General features: G+C 39.0%; 1 protein-coding gene across 4 annotated transcripts in view; it reads right to left on the reverse strand.

Moving 5' to 3' along the window:
* Window positions 1-20,483, reverse strand: part of MAP3K5 (mitogen-activated protein kinase kinase kinase 5) — a 91,043-nt gene that overhangs the window by 15,005 nt on the left and 55,555 nt on the right. For 3 of the 4 annotated variants that reach the window (XR_014154812.1, XR_014154813.1, XM_081855248.1), the window contains exons 12-23: window positions 17,687-17,736; window positions 13,379-13,474; window positions 11,411-11,492; window positions 10,678-10,811; window positions 8,732-8,859; window positions 7,911-8,047; window positions 4,741-4,846; window positions 3,061-3,218; window positions 2,575-2,752; window positions 2,094-2,114; window positions 1,401-1,581; window positions 1,140-1,308 (exon numbers count right to left, since the gene is read on the reverse strand). Coding sequence is in view for 2 of the 4 variants with exons in the window: in XM_081855248.1 (XP_081711374.1) it covers window positions 1,140-1,308; window positions 1,401-1,581; window positions 2,094-2,114; window positions 2,575-2,752; window positions 3,061-3,218; window positions 4,741-4,846; window positions 7,911-8,047; window positions 8,732-8,859; window positions 10,678-10,811; window positions 11,411-11,492; window positions 13,379-13,474; window positions 17,687-17,736 (1,440 nt within the window). In the remaining 2 variants the exon portion in view is untranslated. The remainder of the gene's footprint in view (window positions 1-1,139; window positions 1,309-1,400; window positions 1,582-2,093; window positions 2,115-2,574; window positions 2,753-3,060; window positions 3,219-4,740; window positions 4,847-7,910; window positions 8,048-8,731; window positions 8,860-10,677; window positions 10,812-11,410; window positions 11,493-13,378; window positions 13,475-17,686; window positions 17,737-20,483) is intronic. The other variant, XM_081855249.1, reaches the window with a different exon arrangement.

Here is a 20,483-nt window from a genome sequence, read left to right on the forward strand (position 1 = left end):
CTCAGCCCTAGTGCTGAGCACAGTTTAGGTATATGCCATGGTCAACTCAGATTTGACACTTAAGTTACATTACTTCACCCAAGGTGAGTCACAGAACAACACTTCATTTATCTACTAATTGCAACATCTGCCATGTGATGCTGTTGTTAGATAGTCATGGCCATTCTCCTGTAACACAATGAAATTTTCTAGCACCATACAAACCAAAGGCTGTTGAGTAAATTCCTCAAAGCAAACTTGCCAAACTACCAGGGTTAACTGGAGTCAATTTCTTGTAGGCCCATCCTAATGGTGTGCTTTAGTAAGGTCAACTGTGTTACAATTTGGCCAGGGAGAGGAAAGTATTTTTCTGACATTTTTCTGTACATTTTCCTCACTTTTAAATTTTATTCCCAGATTAAAGTACTCTAATAACAGTGTGTGTGTATTTATACAGAACCACACAAATATTTTTGCATTTCTGTTTCCAAGTCAAACTATAGTCTCTGAGAGTTAAATAGAGCATTTGTCACTATACATATCTTGATTGACATGTTTTTATTCCCTATAAATTTTACATAATTCAGCCATCTAGTAATCTGTTTCTGCTTTCAATTTTAAAGACAAAAGCCCCCAATAATGTGGATTACTATTTACTAGAGACCCAGAACCTTAGGAGAATTCAAGTTTGACTTGTGCACACCATATAGTACTTTACGCTTCTCTGCTTCTACTTTTTACTACTTCTTAAAGCCAATTATTTCTGATAAATATTATTCTACTAAAAAGCCTCTGCTTTCAAAGTGCATGCCTAATTTGCAGCATTTGGGTGCTTGCTATGCACAATTCTAGGATGTCTTAAATAACTTGTTATACAGTGCACTGAACTTTATAGTTCCATGCTAGTTACTCCTGCTTAAGTGTATATAGGATTGCAGTCTTAAGTCTTGCAGAGGTACTTGCATTTAATTATGTATCCCCACTAAATGAACCCCTAAACACTCAGTCATCTGATAAAGGTGTTCTAAATTATCAATCATAAACAAATACACCAGAGTAATATCAATGAAACCTTGCAAAAACCTCCAGTTTGGGATGTGCTAGTCCTCTGATTACAAGCACTTATTTTACTATTAACTATGCTAAGGGTATTTGTTTACCTGTGCTAAGGCTTCCATCAAGTTTCTCACCACCTTATCTTGGTCCTCTGTTAGGATTCTATGAAGGGTGGCTCGCCGTTCACTATCCTTTTTGAGCATGAAGATGCCAGAATCCTTCTCTTCAGGTGAAGGAGGTGCACTGTGGTCCTCAAAATTCTCATCTGGGATGCTGCAAATATATAAATTAGAAACTGCTATTAAAACCACCAAATTTATTTGCAAAAGTCACTTTCTTTCCATGAAGCAATATGGAAGGTTTACCTTAGAAAAAGGGACCTTAGCCCTTTTGCATCCTTTTCTCCACAAGATTTGGCTCTCATTTTAAAAGAGAATGGGTCAAGCTTTAATTCTGTGTCAGGTGAAACAGAGCCATATTCGCTGCTGCTACTAGTATCTTCTACAACAACAGGAACAGGCAAAGATATGCTTCGAAGATATTCTGCTCATGGAAGTGAAGAAACCCAGAAATTAGTGTAATCAAGCCTGCTGGACACAGTGAATTATAATAAACATTAGCACTGATCCATCTCATCTAGCATGCAAAGCATATGTAACCTGTGGGGCCTACGGGAGTTGATGTGATGCTCACATCCAAGGTAATGTCCAGATACACTGAACTGGACCACGAGGAAATGTGGCTTTGGTGGGGAGAGAGAGTTCATTATACCCTATGAAAATCCCCTCCCACATGTACAAGTATGGGATCTGCATCAATAGGACAGGATTGATTGTACCAATTATGTCTCTGTTATTGCCCTTTGAAGCAGGTTTTGAAGTTGCACAAGAGGCTGTGGAAGGTGAAAGGAGGAAGTCCCACTGTATGAGAAGATGTCATATTCGGATATTATTTTCTCATTTGAAATGGTAAATGTAGTAGCTAATGACTAAATAAAACACCGAAGTTCAAAGATTTCATTAAGTGTATGAAAAGAAAGGTCTAAATATTAAACTTACCATTTGATCCAACTGAGAGTGCTGTGAGAAAAAAAATAGAAAAGGAAAAGTAATTGAAACCATCCAGAATTCACTTATGAAGTAGAACTAGCAACAGGTAATTTGACCATATTACCGGGGGGGGGGGTGTTCAGAGAATTTAAAACAGAGGGGGGTTTGTGTTTTAAGGATTATTTCAAGACACACATAAAGGCCTCAATCTAGCTAAAGTTATTCATGACTCGTTTTCACTGAAAAAACAATTTAACAAGCCTATTATTACTCTCTTAAGTAAGTCTCAATGCTTTCAAAGGGAAGTTAAATATTAACAAATAGTATCATAAACGTTTAAAACACACTTATTTGATGCAAACTGGTTGATTAAAGTCACATTTTAAGTATGCTAGTTGTTCTGTGTTGAGCTTCTCAAAGAAGCTGTCAGTGTTGGCTAAATTAAACAGAATTGCTAAGCTCTTTGAGCTAGGCATAAGTAGGTCTTTACCTGTTAACTTTGACTGAGACTTCCTTTTTTTGCTTGTAACCTTTAAAAACTCATCTACAAGAAGCTCGTTAGCGCAGGCTCTCTTGTCTGGATCTGGTTCAAAGCAGCACAATAGGAAGGCTTTTGCCTCTGCTGACATGGATTCAGGAATCTCAGGGTGTATTTTGAACATTCCAACCTGACAAATACAGAAAAGGAAAGACAATCAAGACCTTCCACCACAGAGAGGAGTCTTCTTAAAATAAAACATTACATAAAGTCATTAGCATTTCCATCTGAAACTGGTTTTCATTCCCAGGGAGGCATTCATTGGAATTTGAACAACTTTTTAATATTCTCTCTTTAGCGTATTTTCCCTTTTAACTGAATCACTACTGCAAAACATATTATTCCTCACAGACACACACAGACGAGTGTTTCATCTTATGGTTCTTCTCCAGATCAGCGTCTCTTTTACAAAAACCTAAAACATCTATAGGATCTAACCTTAAACATTGCCGCCTGAGGCTCTCCAAGTTCATAAAACGGAGGTTTCCCTGTTGCCATTTCAATAATTGTGCAGCCTAGGGACCAGATATCTGCAGCCTTTCCATAACCTCTTGGTCCTTTATCAATGATCTCTGGCGCCATATACTGAAGAGTACCTGTTAAAAACAAGCAGGCAAGCAAAAATTCACTTAGGCAGGAATTTCTTTAATCAAAAGCGAAATCTGGAAGAAAAGCACACAGTCAAATATTAAATTCCCAGGCTTTCATGGTGTTTTGTACTTTATCTAGCGTGCAAAGCATTTTAGCTGTGTTGGCACAATGTAATAGGCTTTGTGTCCATGTTCTGTTCTTACCCTTCCCTTCATGTGCAAGGTTTGGGTGCTTCTAATGTGGTTCATTACATCAGAGTTTCCCCAGTTACACCCGAACTGGGAAACTGTGGTTTAATTTCCATTTACAATCCAGAATAAACCTCAGAAGTGTTTGATTATGGTGCACAAGTGAAAGAAGGAAAGGAGAATCATAGGCTCAGTGCTTGTTCTGAGTCCAATAAATCACAGTTTAAAGCAGCCCATTATCTCAGCAATTCTTACAACATAGGTAAAAATAAATACAGTGGTACCTCGGGTTAAGTACTTAATTCATTCCGGAGGTCCGTTCTTAACCTGAAACTGTTCTTAACCTGAAGCACCACTTTAGCTAATGGGGCCTCCTGCTGCTGCTGTTCTCATCCTGAAACAAAGTTCTTAACCCGAGGTAATATTTCTGGGTTAGCGGAGACTGTAACCTGAAGCGTATGTAACCTGAGGTACCACTGTAAATGGAATTGTGGGGAGAGACTAAGAGATTTAATTTATTTATAAATATATCTAGACTTTCTCTGCAAGGCAGCATAAAGTGGGATGCAGCAGTAGCTTACCTTAGGCCACACTGCATTTATGCAAGTTCTGTTTGCATAAAAGTAAGACTATAATACTGAATTTAATATCCACCATCACCACCAATATCAATTGAAATTAAAAATGAAGAGATTGGTAATCAAAATACATTCTGAACATGATTCAAATCTGCATCTGTGAAGGTCAGTCAGATAATCTGAGTATCATTCATTAGCTGTTTAGCAAGAAAGGGGAGATGAGGCAGGGAACAAAGTCTACAAAGAAACATACTGTCTCAAACAGTATGCTGATACCAAAGTATCTATGGATGCATGCTGTCTTCGCTGCTAGACTGAGGAACAGAACACACACAATACCTCGCTCATCTAAGCAGACATATTGCCTCTAGCTATATCAGAATGTTTCCTTATAACATGGAAGGTCAGGAAACTGCAGCAGTCTGGGCTTCTCTTGATTCAGGGACCAGGAATGTTGCTGATAACAGTGAAGGAAACTGCTATGTGTGTTGCGCAAGCAGATTATTAATACTTATCTGATGACCACAACTTGGTCAATGAATAAAGCCACACTCCTGAAAACATTTCCCAATGACTTCAGTGCAACTTTGCAAGTCAGTGTCCTTGGGATCTCAACCCATATCAGGGTTTTAAAAAATTTACAGAACTAAAGCTGTAATCCTGTACCTACCTTCCTGCGAGTAAGTGCCTTATCTAATTTATGCTCCAGAATATTATTTTACTCTTAAATTAGGCAACTGCAATATGTTTTAGAAACATACCTGTGAATGTTTCAGTGCATGGATTTATGCCAGCAAGCCTCTTTGATGTCCCAAAATCTGAAATCTTTAGCACTCCACTGTATGTGTTGATAAGTACATTATCACCCTGGAGGGGAGAATATTTGGGATTGTTACTTTTTTTAAATTTTATGGCTGATCTTGAAAAGAGTTTGCAGCTAAAATTAATGATGAAATGGCTTGTAATAAAAGAGGAATTAAGTGGAAGCTGCTATTAGTCACTTCATTTCTAGTTCAATGAAACTTCATTCCTGAATGGAAAAATTACTTTCAAACATATTATGAACAAATTCTTTCAAACATATTATGAACAATTGGCTATTTTGATATTTATTACGAGATTTTGGAATTCTAGATTTCTCTAGGTTTATTACGTAAAGTAACATTTGGATTCTTTCATACTTTCGACAGAAATTAGTTTTTTATTAAATTAGTTTTTAGGGGCTTTTTAATTTGTTTTTATAAATTAGCTTATACAGTGCTTTTTTCTTTAAAAAAACCATGTATAGGGGTACTCTCATTTTACTACTCATATTGATATACTGCCCCTCAATGAGGCCAAACTTAGATTCACAAAATGTTTAGGGTATGTGTACCCCTGCGTCCCCCCAGAAAAAAGCACTGAGTTTATATAAAATCTCCCAATCATTTTTTTTTTTTTTGCTTTGCATTTTTAAATATCATGCTGCCTTATTTTTAAAGGCTCTCTACATAAAACAAGACAGAAATGAAATCTAGAATTGAGTAGAAGTACCTCAATCTGCTATGGTTGTGTGTTTGCTGCAAAACAAATAGGTCCATGCACAGTTGCATCTTCTATTCCAAATAGGGTGGTTTCCCTGTGTCATATAACTGCTTATGCAATGCTGCCTGGCAGTTGATAGCTGGCGCTGTTGCAACAGCAGTGATCTGTCTTATAACATAGGATGTATACACTGTGCTAGGAAAGAGAACTCCATCTGATTTTATGCAGGCAACATTTTTGAAGAACATGAGTAAAATGGACAGTGCCATATGCACAGCCACAACATGAACTCGTAGCTGAAAAGGAGATTTGAACTTTGGCAAAGAATTCCAAAAGGTCTATCCTATTGGATCATAGTAATCTATCCAACTGGATCATTAGCAGCATCTAAGGAAACCGGTGTGGCTGCATAAGGAGCTTACAGATGAGCTGAGAGTTAAGAAGGGCATGTATAAGAAAGGGAAAATCACGAAGGAGGAGAATACACAAGCAGCCAACAGTTGCAGGGGGAAAGTCATGCTGGCTAAAACTCAGAATGAGCCCAGGCTTGCAAGAGAGGTTAACAACAGCAACAACAATAATAAATGTTTCTTTGGCTATGTCCAAAGTAAGAGGAAGAACAAGCAAGTGGTAGGTCCTCTGCGTGGGGAACACGGAGAAATGGGTGACAGAGAAAAGATAGAACTACTCAACACCTACTTTGCCTTGGTATTCACCCAAAAGCAAAGCAATGCCCAACCTGGTGATAACAGAATGGTAAGGAGGGCGCTACAGCTCAAGATAGGAAAAGAGGTAGTAAGGGAACACCTAGCTACTTGAAATGAATTACACTTTAAATGAATACTAAAGGAGCTTGTGGATGTAATTTCAGAGCCTTTGTCTATTATCTTAGAGAATTTTTGGAGAACAAGCGAGGTCCCTACAGACTGGAGGCGGGAATATGTTGTCCCCATCTTCAAAAAGGGGTGAAAAGAATAACCAGGTAACTACTGACCAGTGAGCTTGACATCGATACCAGGGAAGATCCTAGAACAGATAATTCAGTAGTTGGTCTGTGACCACTTAGGAAAGGATGCTGTAATTACTAAGACCCAGCATGGGTTTCTCAAAAAAAAAGGTAATGCCAGACCAATCTGTTTTCTTTTTTTGATGGAATTACAAACTTGGTGGATCAAGGAAATGCTGTGGACATGGTGTATCTTGATTTCAGTAAGGCTTGTGATAAAAGTCCCCCATGATATTCTCATGAGGAAGCTGGTAAAATGTGGGTTGAATGAGGTAACTGTTAGGTGGATTTGTAGCTGGTTGACTGACCAAACCCAAAGAGTACTCATTAATGGTTCCTCATCATTCTGGAAAAAAGTGACAAGTGGAGTGCCGCAGGGCTCTATCCTGGGCCCGTTGTTGTTCAAAGTCTTTATAAATGACTAAGATGAAGGAATTTAGGGGATCATATTTGCAGATGACACCAGACTGGGAAGGGTAGCTAATGTTGCAGAAGACAGAATCAGAATTCAAAATGACCTTAACATATTGGAGAATTGGGTGCATGCTAACAAAATGAATTTCAATAGGGACCAATGTAAGGTTCTACACTTAGGCAGGAAGAAACAGACGCACAAATATAGGATGAGGGACACCTGGCTTACTAGCAGTACATGTAAAAAGGATCTAGTGGTCTTGGTGGACCACAAACTTAACATGAGTCAACAGTGTGATGCAGCAGCAAAAAAAGCAAATACAGCTAATGCTATTTATGCTGCATCAACAGAATTACAGTGTCCAGATCAAGGGAAGTAATAGTACCACTCTATTCCGCCTTGGTCAGACCACTCTTGGAATACTGTGTCCAATTCTGGGGACCACAAGGGTCTGGAAACTAAGCCTTATGAGGAGTGCTTGAAGGAGCTGGGTATGTTTAGCCTAGAAAAGAGGAGACTGAGAGGAGATATGATAACCATCTTCAAATATCTTAAGAGCTGTCACATGGAGGAGAGAGCATGCTTGTTTTCTCTTGTTCTGGAGGGTAGGACTCGAACCAATGGCTTCAAGTTGCAAGAAAAAGGATTCTAACTAAACTTAAGAAAAACTTTCTGACAGTAAGAGTTGTTCAGCAGTTGAAGAGACTCCCACAAGAGATGGTGGACTCTCCTTCCTTGGAGGTTTTTAAATAGAGGTTGGATGGCCATCTGTTGTGGATGCTTTAGCTGAGATTCCATCATTGCAAGGGGTTGGACTAGATGACCCTTGGGTCCCTTCCAACTCTAAGCTTCTATGATTCATCAGCTTAAGACTCTGAGAACTGAATCAAGTTCCTCTCCATTCCATTGCATTTTGCTTCAGAGGGCACTTAAGGGTAACTTCATGTCCATTACATAAATCTAATGCTTTTTGTAAAGAAATCTACCTTTATGTCTCGATGCACTATTTGATTGTCATGGAGGTATTTCAATCCTTCAAGAATCTGTTTGGTATAAAAACCAATGGTCTGTTCATTATCCTTTAATGGTCCCCATTTTGATCTCAGAAGAGCAGAAAGGCTGCCTGTAATATGGAAAAAAAGTCAATGAAGGCAATTTTCAAATCAGGAAGATCGCCATTGTCATTAGCCCTGTGGAGATGTTCTGGCCAGGCTGGACGGAAAGGGGAGCAGGATTTGGACAAGAGTATGGAACTGATCCTGGGGAAGGGCCCAGTGGCCTGGGAGGGGCTGATCTGGTTGCTGCCTAAGCATCTGGATAGGCTTGTCAATTAAAATAAACAATATCCCTTTTTATTATATAATAGAAAAAGAGAAGGAACTGCTTATTCCAGTTCAAAGGCCTATGCTATTTTTAGGTCATCTGAGATATGCAAGTCGGCAGGAAAGCAAATCCCAACATAATGGAACTGGTAAAGTTCTGTTAATCCAGCCAGCCGCACTAGTTCTAGATAACTAAGTTATAAAATGTCAACATCCTAGGCACATAGAAAGGAATTTCACATTGCACTAAGGTGACTGCTAAACATTTTGGCTTGCCAGACAGAACAATTCCCCTTTCCCATTCCTGCTGCTCTGGGGGCTATTAGATGGGTGTCATCAGTAAACACTTCAATGCCTGAGCTAATATGAAGGGTCCTGCTTTCTCCAGCTCAGTGAAAATGTGAGCGGAGTCTTGTGAGCACAACAATCTCTGCATCAGAACAGAATATATATATATATATATTCATTAACCAAAAGCTGCTTACCTCCTGGTACTTGTTCCATGAATATCTTAATGAATCCATTTTCACTAAACGAGCCAAGATACTGGACAATGTTCTTATGTTTGAGGTGCTTATGCAAAGCTATTTCTTCATGCAAAGGCTGGGAATACCTGAAAGAAAGTTCAGACTGCCTCAACCAGCTTATTTCACTGTATTGAATTCCATACCCTACCATGCTGTGATAGAAATTCAAAAGCAACCCGAAATAGCAATTCTGCTAGTAAATACTTTAAGGTAAAATGGCACAGGAAATTGCCCAGGCAACGTTTATCAAAAGAAAATAGGTCTAAATGATAATGGAGAACAAACAGGCAGGCAGAAAGCTTGAAGGCTAAATAAATGAACCATCCCAACAGCATAGAAAAATAAAACTCAAGCTTATCTCTTTGGTTGAATAATCCAGCATAATTGAAAAGCTTTTAAAGTGGGAGGTTTATAGGAAATGTCAACCATGGATGTTTGCCCAAAGTGCAATAACATTTTTTTTCCCTTCTTCACTGAGAGATCTGCAGTTTTCAGCCAGTATCCACTCACATGTGCTATTTGGCTGGCTTTTTTTAGTGATTTTCTGTGTTTCTTCTGGAAAACTAAGGTATGGAGCCTGTTTTAATGACATGCCAGCAGCCAGCTTTTGCAACCCCACCCCTGCTCACAGGAGTAGTTTTGTATTCATGGTGTATTAGTCATTCTATTGTTGTACTGATCATGTGAGTAGACCACACAATCTACTAGGATTTTCTTTGGTGGTGGTAAACCACCAATGTAATCAGGACTGAGTCTCTGATTTGAGGTATTAGGGTTGAATTTTTACAAATCCATACATTTGAATCCTTCTGCAGAATCATGTTCCTGACCATGTGCTAAAAGTTACCAGACACAAAATCTTGAAGCACAAGACTACTCCAATTTCAGGGATCAAGGGGCAGGGAAGGGCCCACCTTTTCCCATGGCACTTCACATACTCTCATGTGAAGTCTATGGCAGCAATCAGAAGCGTAGAAAGCTGTCATAGACGAGTGTTTTCGAGAACCTGTGTGTTGTGGCCCTCCCTGTAAGGACAACAAGTGAGAGGAAGACGTTGTAGATCAGAGCCCTCCTGCTCAGGCCCCTGATTCTGAGCTGAGCCCCTCCACTGAAACACTCCCTCTGAAAGTCTTCCAGGTCCCCTCCTTCCTTGGCTTAGGATGAGGAGGTTGAGCTATCCAATGCTAGGGAAGCCATTTCTCTGCCAGGAGAGGTGAGGAGCTCCATGTCACAGAGTGAGCTATCAGAGGAGCAGGAAAGCCATGTGTTGTCTTCAAAGAAACAGAGGTGCAACCAGAGGCAGGATCACCCTCCCTCCCTCCCCCCAAATAAGGAGCACCTGGCTTCAGGCCAGGAGTTCTCAGCAGGCCAAGCATTCTCACAAGTAACTAGACTTCCCTTGTCTCTGTTTAAAAGCATGGCAGATAGTTGGGACCAGTTGTCTGAACAACTTCACATTCCTGTGCAGTCTGATGTTGCAGCTCCTGATCCTGGAATCCTGACCACTGGCCTCATCCTTAACTGTGTTTAGGGAACCTTGAAGCTTCTCTCCTAAATGGTTTGACCTTTGCTGCATTGTTGGCACCTAAGGGCATTTGGACTAATTCCTGCTCTTCTCCTGTTGCTAAATTTGCACTGTCAGTCTTCTAGAATGAAGCTTGGCTTCTTTACTAACAAGCAAGTGCAGCTGTCATTGTTCTTGAGCAGGAGCTAGAACACTGAGATCCTGGAAATCAAAATATTATGCAAAAATAACTATATCCTGCACACCTAAAGAAGCCTATGAATCACTTTGATTAAGTTTTTTATGTCTAACATCTAACACATCATGCAATTGTTTAAACTTTGGAGAACTAAGAACATGAAGCACATGAAAGCCTATGGAATGCAGACCGTTACTTTACCTGCTATCTCTTTCTGGGATTTCTTTAATGGCAATTCTCACTTGATTGCTCAGATCTCGTCCTGCATAAACTACACCATAAGTGCCTTTACCCAGAATAACTCGATCACCATTTTCATCATATTCGTAGTCATACTACAACAGAAAGTACAACAAAAGGAAAATATCAGTGATTCTAGTATTTATTCCATTTAAGTATTGTCTCGTGTGCTTAGAAATAACATGGGGAAGTCATGCCTTACCTGAATTAAATTGCATTTGTCAGCCTGGAATAAACATTTCTAAGAAGTATCTTAGAAGTTCCAAGTCTTTGAAACATAGTGTAACCTCCATTTGTTTCTAAATTTACACCCTGCACTTCAGTGGCCAACTGATATTCCCAAAGCAGCAATTCACTATGATAACACTACTTTGCATTGGATTTTACAGTTACCGCAGAGAAATCAAGAACATGACTGAAGCCAGTGATTGTTGGACATGCTTAGGGGTGCAAGACTGAAGCAGTACTTTCAAGTTTGAGATAAACTGCATTAACAACTATTACTGGAACAATCCAGAAGTTGTTAATTTGACACCGAACTCTTTCAGTATGAAGGAGGTGAGGATTTGGCTTGCTATTTATCCAAAGCAGTTAAGGCTCATCCAGCTAATTATCCAGTGAAGAAAAAGTAACCCAACAGGAGCACAATTCTGTAAAAGTGTGAGAAGTAGCAGGAATGAAAGACTGCCCTTACCTCCAGAGAGTCTCCATCACATTCACCTTCCTCCGTGTTCTTTCCTATTTCTTCAGTGATGCTATTAACCATTTCAAAAAATCTGCCAAAAATCCATATGAAAGAAAATATAGTATTACAGCAAAATAAATCCTAGTGGTTGCCTCTTTTTTTTAGCCACTTATGACTGTTTCACTGTGTTCATAATAGCTTTTACAGCCTCAATTTTAAGAACATAATACTGTAACGTAAGAAAAGCCTGCTGGATCAGGCCAACGGCCCATCTAGTCCAGCATACTGTTCTTACAGTGGCTGGACAGTTGCCTGTGGGAAACCAGCAAGCAGGATCCGAGCACAAGAGCACTCTCCCCCCCCCCCCCAGTGGTTTCCAGCAACTGGTACTCAGAAGCATTGCATAGGCACTGGGGCTGGTAGCCATTCGTAGCTTTCTCCTCCATGAATTTGTCTAATCCTCTTTTAAAGCCATTTCCCTTCTCCACTCAACAGCATCACTACTGATATACAACAGATGCCCATTACAGTGTCCTTTTTGGAAACACGGGAAAACCTGGGGAAATGTCTCTTCCTTAGATGATTATTCTGCATTGTTTTAAAACCTATCTTTAGCACTCATTTTTGTGGTGTTTTTAAAGCTATTGTAGTAGATTTTCTGTAAAGTGTCTCAAGATTCATGTGAAGAGTTTTTCATAAATTGATAAAATACATGCAGTTGTGCAAGTGTGTATAAATGCGTACTCTAATAATATTGTGCTCCTGAGTACAAACCATGATTTCTAATTATATCACAGCTGGACAACAGGGATTAACAAAATTTACCACATCCATTTTTGCCCTATTCTGTTTGCCATCCAGATTAATTTTTAAAACAGCAGTTGCACAATTTGCCACAGTTTTAGCTTGCATCTTATTTTCTTTACATTGTTACTATTGTAAAGGAAGACATGCTGATAAAACATCATGCCAAAAGGAATCCTGAAATAAGTATACTATCACATCAGGATTCCTTTGTATGCTGGAATTGTCTGTATGTGCAATGATTCAATCTTGATGTGAATGTACGATTGCAGCAAGATAATTACTATTACAATTGTTGTTGTTACAATTGCAAAGAAAAATTTGATGGATGTTGATGATTAGCACAATGTAAACTGAAAAAATGTGACCAACTATTCATCTGAATACAAATTGGAAATCAAAACCAGAAGGATGTCATGTTTCCCAACACAACGGTGCAACCCTGTAAGCAAGACCAGGTAACTCGTAGCTTCAAAATCCAAGGACAGATTTGGATAGGTAGAACTTTGTAAGCAACCCTTCTAAACATCACTCCATGTTCATCATTCTATGTTCACCTGAGGCTCACAAATGCTAACCAGTTCATCAGCAGCCGTTACTTCTTTTTAGAATACTGAATATTATTTTTCTTCAAACATTTCAATTCCTGTCAAAGAGCCATTCAATGTATTATGCAGGATGAAGTAAGCTACTGCTGGCAGAATTCTAGACTGTACCAAAAATTGCAGGCATATGGGCGTATCATGTAAAATTAAGCCTGCCTGCATGTACTTAACTAACGAAGGTATGGTGTAGCCCCCTTCCCAGTGCGCTTGTTCACACATGCCAGGTTTTCTTTTAGAAAACATAAGACCAAAAGGAGACCTTCCACCTGAAGTGGTAGATTCCAGAATTCTAACACTTATACCACTGCAGCATGCTTAGAGAGAAAAGGAATGTGTTGATATTCCCAGTAAAATCACTTCATCTCAATTTTATCTGTGGGTCTCAATTTATTTTGATAAACATTATGCTGACTCTAGTATAACACTTGTCTGATGCACACACATCTCATGCTCAGGCAGAATGTAATTGGTCAAAGATGATCCTATCAGCCGAAGCCAATTTCCTAAACAGCAGCAGCTCACAGGATCACCGTCACGCAAACCGTATAGATAATTGGCGAAAACATACTTTTTGCAGTGGTGTTCTGTACAGAAATAAATTTGGAAGTCATCTGAATTGTGCAGCACGTACAAGAAACAGCATCGTTCTTCAAATTTTGAAATGCTGGAAGAGAAGCAAAGATAGCACGGGTTAATGGTTTTGTGACTCTCTGCTTCAGGCAGTTTTCGTATTTCAAAAAGAAAAATTATGTTCTTTATGCTTGCAAGAGAAAGGCTAGAACCATACTTTCTCCACTTAGTTCCTTCTAAATGGAAGTTGCTCCAGGGAAATTTGTGGCTGTTTATACAATTGAAAGATGGGTCAGGATTTCATGGAGGAAGCGGGATAATAAATATTGCATAATAAAAATGAATGTTCTATATTGTATTTCATGTATAATAGATGGGTTTAGATGATTGTCCTTTTGCTATATTAAAATATAAAGAACGACATTAATTGAAAAAGCTTCACATAACTGAAAAGATTTGGACCTCAATGATTCAACAAAACTAACTGTTGCAGAAAAGCAGCCCTGAGTGTTTTCTAGAGACAACGCTTTCCAGTCAGCGCTGAGCACACACAAAACATCAGTTTAACAATTACTTTTGCAACAGGGACATTTTGGGATGGCTATTCCCTGTAACAAACAATTTGAGGAGTAGGCTAACTTATTTATCTTACCAGAAATAAACACTTATGAGGAAAATACCTCTTTCTGACATGTGCTGCATAAGCTAATGTAGAAGCATAGCAGAGTAAAAGCCCACCAACAGAATATAAGTATAATCCATTTGCATTTTATATCTTTCTGTTGAAGCAATGCCTATTCTGTACTTCTGCTTGCAGGATCCTTGTCTGTTTGCTCATCTGTTCTTTCCATGGAGACTAGACCCTTAAAAGAGTTTGAGCCAAGAGTTTCTATTCAGAATAAAGGCCAGGCACCGTTTATTTCCCACCAGATTCTATTTCTTAATTTATAATGAAATGTAAAGAGCCATCAGGGGGCACCCTAGCACAACCGTATAAGTCATTTTGTTGTTCTTAAAGTAGTAAAAGCACCACCACTCAAAAACTGCTGTCACATAGTTATTCTAGGAAACACACAGAAACAGAGGAAGTTATCTATACCAAGTGAGACTGCCTCTCCATCTGGCTCAGCAAAGTAAACACTGACTGACAGCAGCTCTCCATGATTTCAAGCAAGAGACATTTCCAAACCTACCTGGAGATGCCAGGGACTGAATCTGGGACCTTCTAAGCCACAGCCCTTTCACATATTTGGAAAGGAGTGGAGTAAACAGTAAAAAGTGCTATGCTCCTTAAACTTCCTAGGGAGATGTGAACACAGCTGACTCCAAAGGATACAACAAATGTAAAACTTTTCTCCCTCCTCTGTACCTAATATTCAATGACTCCTTGTCCAGAATATGTTAGTCACACTTAAGTTCCATCAAAATTAATTGTACTTAATTTAGCAGCATGGTTAGCTTGCATGGTTGATTTAAATCTATCTCTCTGGTTTGAAAAGTTTTTCATTCTCCCCACCACCACCAAGAGTCTGGGAGTTTTTTGTTTTTGTTTTTTGAGAATTTAACTAAAAGTTAAATCTCAAATAAAGTAATGAGGAAAATGAGACACTGCATATCCAAGATACTAGGGTCTAATCATCTCCATGGTCAAAACTCACCAATTACAAAAACCACTGCATTATTTTAATGCAGCAGTTGAGGTAAGAAGGTGCTAATCTTTATTTGTTCAAGAACAGGCCTTACAATGTTGTTTAGAATTGGAAATATTGAAGATCTGCAATGTGGAGATGTGATGTGCCTCTTTTCCTTTCAGTATGTATCTTGGTGGCTCCTTTCTCATTGAACTGCCGTTCCCTACATGGTCAGCCAGTGTCAGGAGACATGAGAGAAATTTATAAATCTTCCACTTCGGTGCTATGGAAGGGCACCACACCATGCCTTCTGCAAGTGCCCTCGGAAGACCACCACTACGAAGTAAGCCCACCTGATACAGTGCAGACCCATCAAACTGCTGCAGTCAGCAACATATACTCTTTCCTGTATTTCAAGTTTAACAACAACTCATCAAACCTGTCTACAGGAAGCTCCTGTGCAGACAAGCCCTACATAAAACCCAAGCTACTAATGAAGAAAAACCACTCAAAACACGACAGAATTACATACACTTGTTCAGCACTCAGTGTTGTACTTGCAAGAGGCCTAGATTTTTTTTTTAATGACACCCTTTGTTCTGAAGGAACAAATTGTAGTAACCATGGATTTCAACACTCTTTTTTAAGAAGATGTCTTTTCAGAGCCATTTTATGTCAGCAGAACCAAGTTTAGACTGCACTACTTTAGGCTGCATGTAGAGCTTATGTGTTTGAATGCTCCCTCGCAGAGGAAACACCCTTCTTGAACAATGAAGGTGTTGTGTATTGAGTCAAAGGATTTTATATCTGTATTATTATTGTCTGTATTTGCATTAGGGTAAAGTAACTGCCTTTTGGTTCCAGAAGGTACAGCTACTATTGGTTCATTTAAGCTGCTGTATTTGGATCCTCTGTCTTATTGGTTTCCTCCAAAAGGCAGGACTGTGATTGCCTGATATTGTTCCCTCCAAAATGTATCCTTTCTAGCTAGTTCCCTGCCCCTATAAATGTAGCTCTCCCCTCCTCAGGTTTCAGTCTTGTTGCTTTAATAAAGAAGTGTTACTAGAGAACCGTCTCCAGCATATTATGTCAAGAGAGCTGAAATCACAAACCCCACGTCACAACAGAAAGCTAGAAGGGCAGGAATAATGTTCACTATAGTCCTGTCCCTGATATGCTCTTTCACTGCTGAGATGTCATTTTTGGTAGCAGAAGAATTCAAACCTGCAACAAATTCTCTCTCCCAAGTGTCCAGGCTGCCTTCCCATTTATTTTCTTTTTATATTCTGCACCTATGTATGGTTCATACATGACATTTTGTGGTTTTGGTAGTGCTACTCCAGAGGATCCTATAACATGTATTTCACCAGCTATCAAGGTGCTAAATGTGTTTATATCACTGTCTCTCTCCTAATACAGATAGGTAGCCGTGTTGGTCTGCCATAGTCAAAACAAAACAAATTCCTTCCAGTAGCACCTTAAAGACCAACTAAGTCAGTTCTTGGTATGAGCTTTCGTGTGCATGCACACTTCTTCAGATACACAGTATTGTGTATCTGAAGTACTGTGTATCTGAAGAAGTGTGAAGAAGTGTGCATGCACACGAAAGCTCATACCAAGAACTGACTTAGTTGGTCTTTAAGGTGCTACTGGAAGGAATTTGTTTTGTTTTCTCTCCTAATACTACTAGAAGTAGTGGAAGCAATAAGCAATAAACAATTAGAAGTAGTGGAAGCAATAAGCGAGAAACAACTAGACCCCTGTCCACATATGTGCTAAATGAAAACTTCATCACCACATTTCTTATTGGCACAATGCAGCAGAGGGCAATGCTGCATGGTGGGCGGTGTGTTGAGATGAGTCTGGGAAACCTGGCTTTGGAATTAGGTTAACCTGTGAAGTTCAGACTGCATTCCTATGCATGGCTACCTGGGTGTAGGCTCCACTAATACGGCATGACTTGATTCTGCGTAAACATGCATAGAACTGGGCAGCCCCCATATATATAAGGTGTTGCCAGCAAATATTTATAAAGAGATAAATGTACTGCCAATATATAATAACTGCTTGAATTATGAGAGGAAGATAATTTATGGACTAGAATATTTGTATGGGGAAAGGTCATGTGGAGCTCTGGGCAAGATTAAACATTATGTATGTATGTATGTATGTATGTATTTGACTTGTTAGTCACTAGCTACGCAAAGATCTCCAAGCAACTTAAAACATATTTAAAACATAAACATGTATCTGTTACAATAATGATACATTCACACAAAAAAGATGCAATTCACAAAATAGATGCAAATCTCCAAGGTCCTACATTTGAGCTAACCCAATAATGATAGGTGCTAGGTCTTGCTTAATGTCAGTCATATAAGACAGGAATTCAAAAACTGCTTCATGCATATTTTGAGGATTTCCCCCACAGTTCTGACACCCATTTTTAAAGATTTTGTTTATGTTTAGCCTTTTAAATATGATTGTGAGGGAGTTATTGGTTTTGCTGCTGCTGCTGCTGCTGCTGCTGCTGCTGTGTATTTTGTGTTCTCGTTTTGTATTTTTCTGCTGTAAACCACCCTGCGATCTTCAGATGGATGGCATAAAAATTAATTAATTAAATAATGGCTACAGAGGAAATGTCATAGGTATCACAAATAAATAAATAACCTTACCTTACTCCTCTTATAGAGTCAGCACTGAAGTTCCATTCATGAATGCCTTTCTGTAATGAAGAAGTCAACAAAAATTACCGTTCTTGGGCATATAGCTGTACATACAAATAAATACATACAAATGTGTTAGTTTGTACATGTTTATGATCAAACAATAAAAATTACTCATTTTAAAAAGAAGCAGCGTACAACATCTTTTAGCCTATAACTTACAAAATAATGTTTGCAGGTTATTTCCCCCCACTCTGTTGGCCCTTTTGTAACTGTACACGTCACCTTCATAACAATGTAGAAATAAAAACACAGTGCATGTGCACACCCAAACCTGCAAAGATACAAATAATCCTAGTACTGTATGTTTCTTACACTGAACCTCCGAAACAAAATCTCTTATTTTACCCAGTCTTCACCCTGTGCTATGGGAACCAGTGTGTATCACATCCTTCAAAACAACCCAATAAAATCTCTCTCCAAACATGCCTTTTCATGTTAAATTCTTACATCAATTCACGGCCACTATGCTGGAAAAAAAACTATATATAAATGAAGGGGTTAAGCTGTAAGAACATTTCCATTTCTCATTTCGAACTTAAAACAATCTAACACACATACAAAACCACAGCTACAAGCCCAAGACATTCCCTTCAAAAATCCTAGTTTCTCTTTGATTCATGTGACCTCTTTGTTTATGCTGTTATGTTCTCAGGCTGGTGAATTCCTGGCGATTCTGCCAAATTTTCAATCCATTGGAGTAAACATTTTATGGGGACTGTCTAATTCTGACATCTGTTCTTTGGTTAATAATAAAAAAGACAATTGGAAAACTGCTTCAGCAGCCAACATGAGAGACCCAAGTGTCCAGGCTAAGGCACTACTGAGAGCAGTAGCAATATCAATTCCAGCTGCTACCTTTTACTGTAGCTAAAGTTCAGAGCCAGAAAGTTTCATGCTATCAAAACAATCCAGAGTTATGCAGAGTTTTTTAACAGCCAGGAAAAGTCAGCAAGTCCTCTCCACGTCAATTGAATTTTCAGAGTGAGACTTCCCAGCTATGATGGAATCCAGGGAATGAGTCATGAAGAGTTAGGACGTCAGTGTAATCCAGAGGACACAGTAACCCTGGACCTTAGGCCTACATTCAGATACCTCTCCAGCCATGAACATACTTGGACAAATAAGTGCTCCTGAAGTCCTACTTCCAAATCCACAAAATGGGAATAACAGTAAATTGATGCACGGGGTTGTGGAAAACATGAGTAAGATAAGGAACAGAAACAAAAATTTCCACATTATGCACTCAATGGTCATTATTACAAATGTGATGTGATGTTTATGGAATCAGCCAGATGTTTAACACTGTTCAACTTGTGGTAACTTGGGGAGCTTGTTAGAAATGATTTTTGCTACATGTAATACAACACAAATAACGATACAGATGTGTCACATGGTGAAATGAAGCAACCGCTGACCTAGTAGAAACTAAACCAGTGTGCACTTCAAGTTCTGTATGCTTCTCTGACATGGATTCTTACTTAAGCAATCTAGACTGGCTGAATGAAGTTAAAGTCCAACTACTGCAAGGGGGAAATGGCTTGCTTCTAAACAAATTAAATGAAATAGATATAAACAGCAATATTCTATCATGTTTTGCCTTCATAAAGCTAAGAAAGGCAACCCTCTAGCTTAAAAGGAGTTATTAATTCACTGTTAATGTACATGTGATGTGATACTTGAGTATATTGTTACATATGGTATCCAGATTTACTCTACCAGAACAGACAAATGGTCATGTCTGCAATGCCTTAAGAGATTGTGTTGGTTTATATTCAACAGATAAGATGTTTGATGCAGCAGCAACAGCAAAAAAAAAAAAAAAAAGCTGTCACTATTCAACAGAAGTATAGTGTCCAGATCAAGGGAATTAATTGCACCACTCTATTCTGCCTTCGTCAGACCACACCCGGAATACTGTGTCCAATTCTGGGCACCACAAATTAAGAAGGATGTTGACAAGCTGGAATGTGTGCAAAGGAGGGCAACCAAGATGATCAAGGGTCTGGAAACTAAGTCTTAGGAGGAATGCTTGAAGGAGCTGGGTATGTTTAACTTGGAAAAGAGGAGACTGAGAGGCGATATAATAACCATCTTCAAACGTCTTAAGGGCTGTCACATGGAGGAGACAGCATGCTTGTTTTCTCCTGTTAATAAAGGGTAGGACTTGAGGAAGTGGCTTCAAGTTACAAGAAAGGAGATTCTGACTAAACATTTGGAAAACTTTCTGACAGTAAAAGCTGTTCAGTAGTGGAAGAGACTCCCACAAGAGGTGGTAGACTCTCCTTCCTTGGAAGTTTTTAAGCAGAGGTTGGATGGCCATCTGTCACCGATGCTTTAGCGGAGATTCTGGCATTGCAGGGGGTTGGACTAGATGATCCTTGGGCCCCTTCCAACTAAGATTCTATAATTATGAAAGCTGAGTACACCTACTCAAGAATTTACTGCTTTTTGTTTCAAGATTGCTGCTACCTTTACTCCAGAACTAAATGTGAAAACATCAAAGAGTGATCACCTCAAGTTTTCCATTTACTGTTGCAATAAAAAAGATGAACAAAATAAAAAAAACCTTTCCAATAAATTGCTACAAAAAGCAGCCAATGCCAGGAAAAATTCTCTGCTACATTCTTCTGTAGTGGAAGCAAAATAGAGAAGAAATAACATCTTATGGTTATGAAGTATTTGAGATGTTATCTGGAAAATAACTTTTCCTGTTTCCAACTTTCCCTCAACACATTCGATTTAC

The sequence above is a fragment of the Podarcis erhardii genome (assembly GCF_964252035.2).
Source record: "Podarcis erhardii genome assembly, chromosome: 3".
NCBI lineage: Eukaryota > Metazoa > Chordata > Lepidosauria > Squamata > Lacertidae > Podarcis > Podarcis erhardii.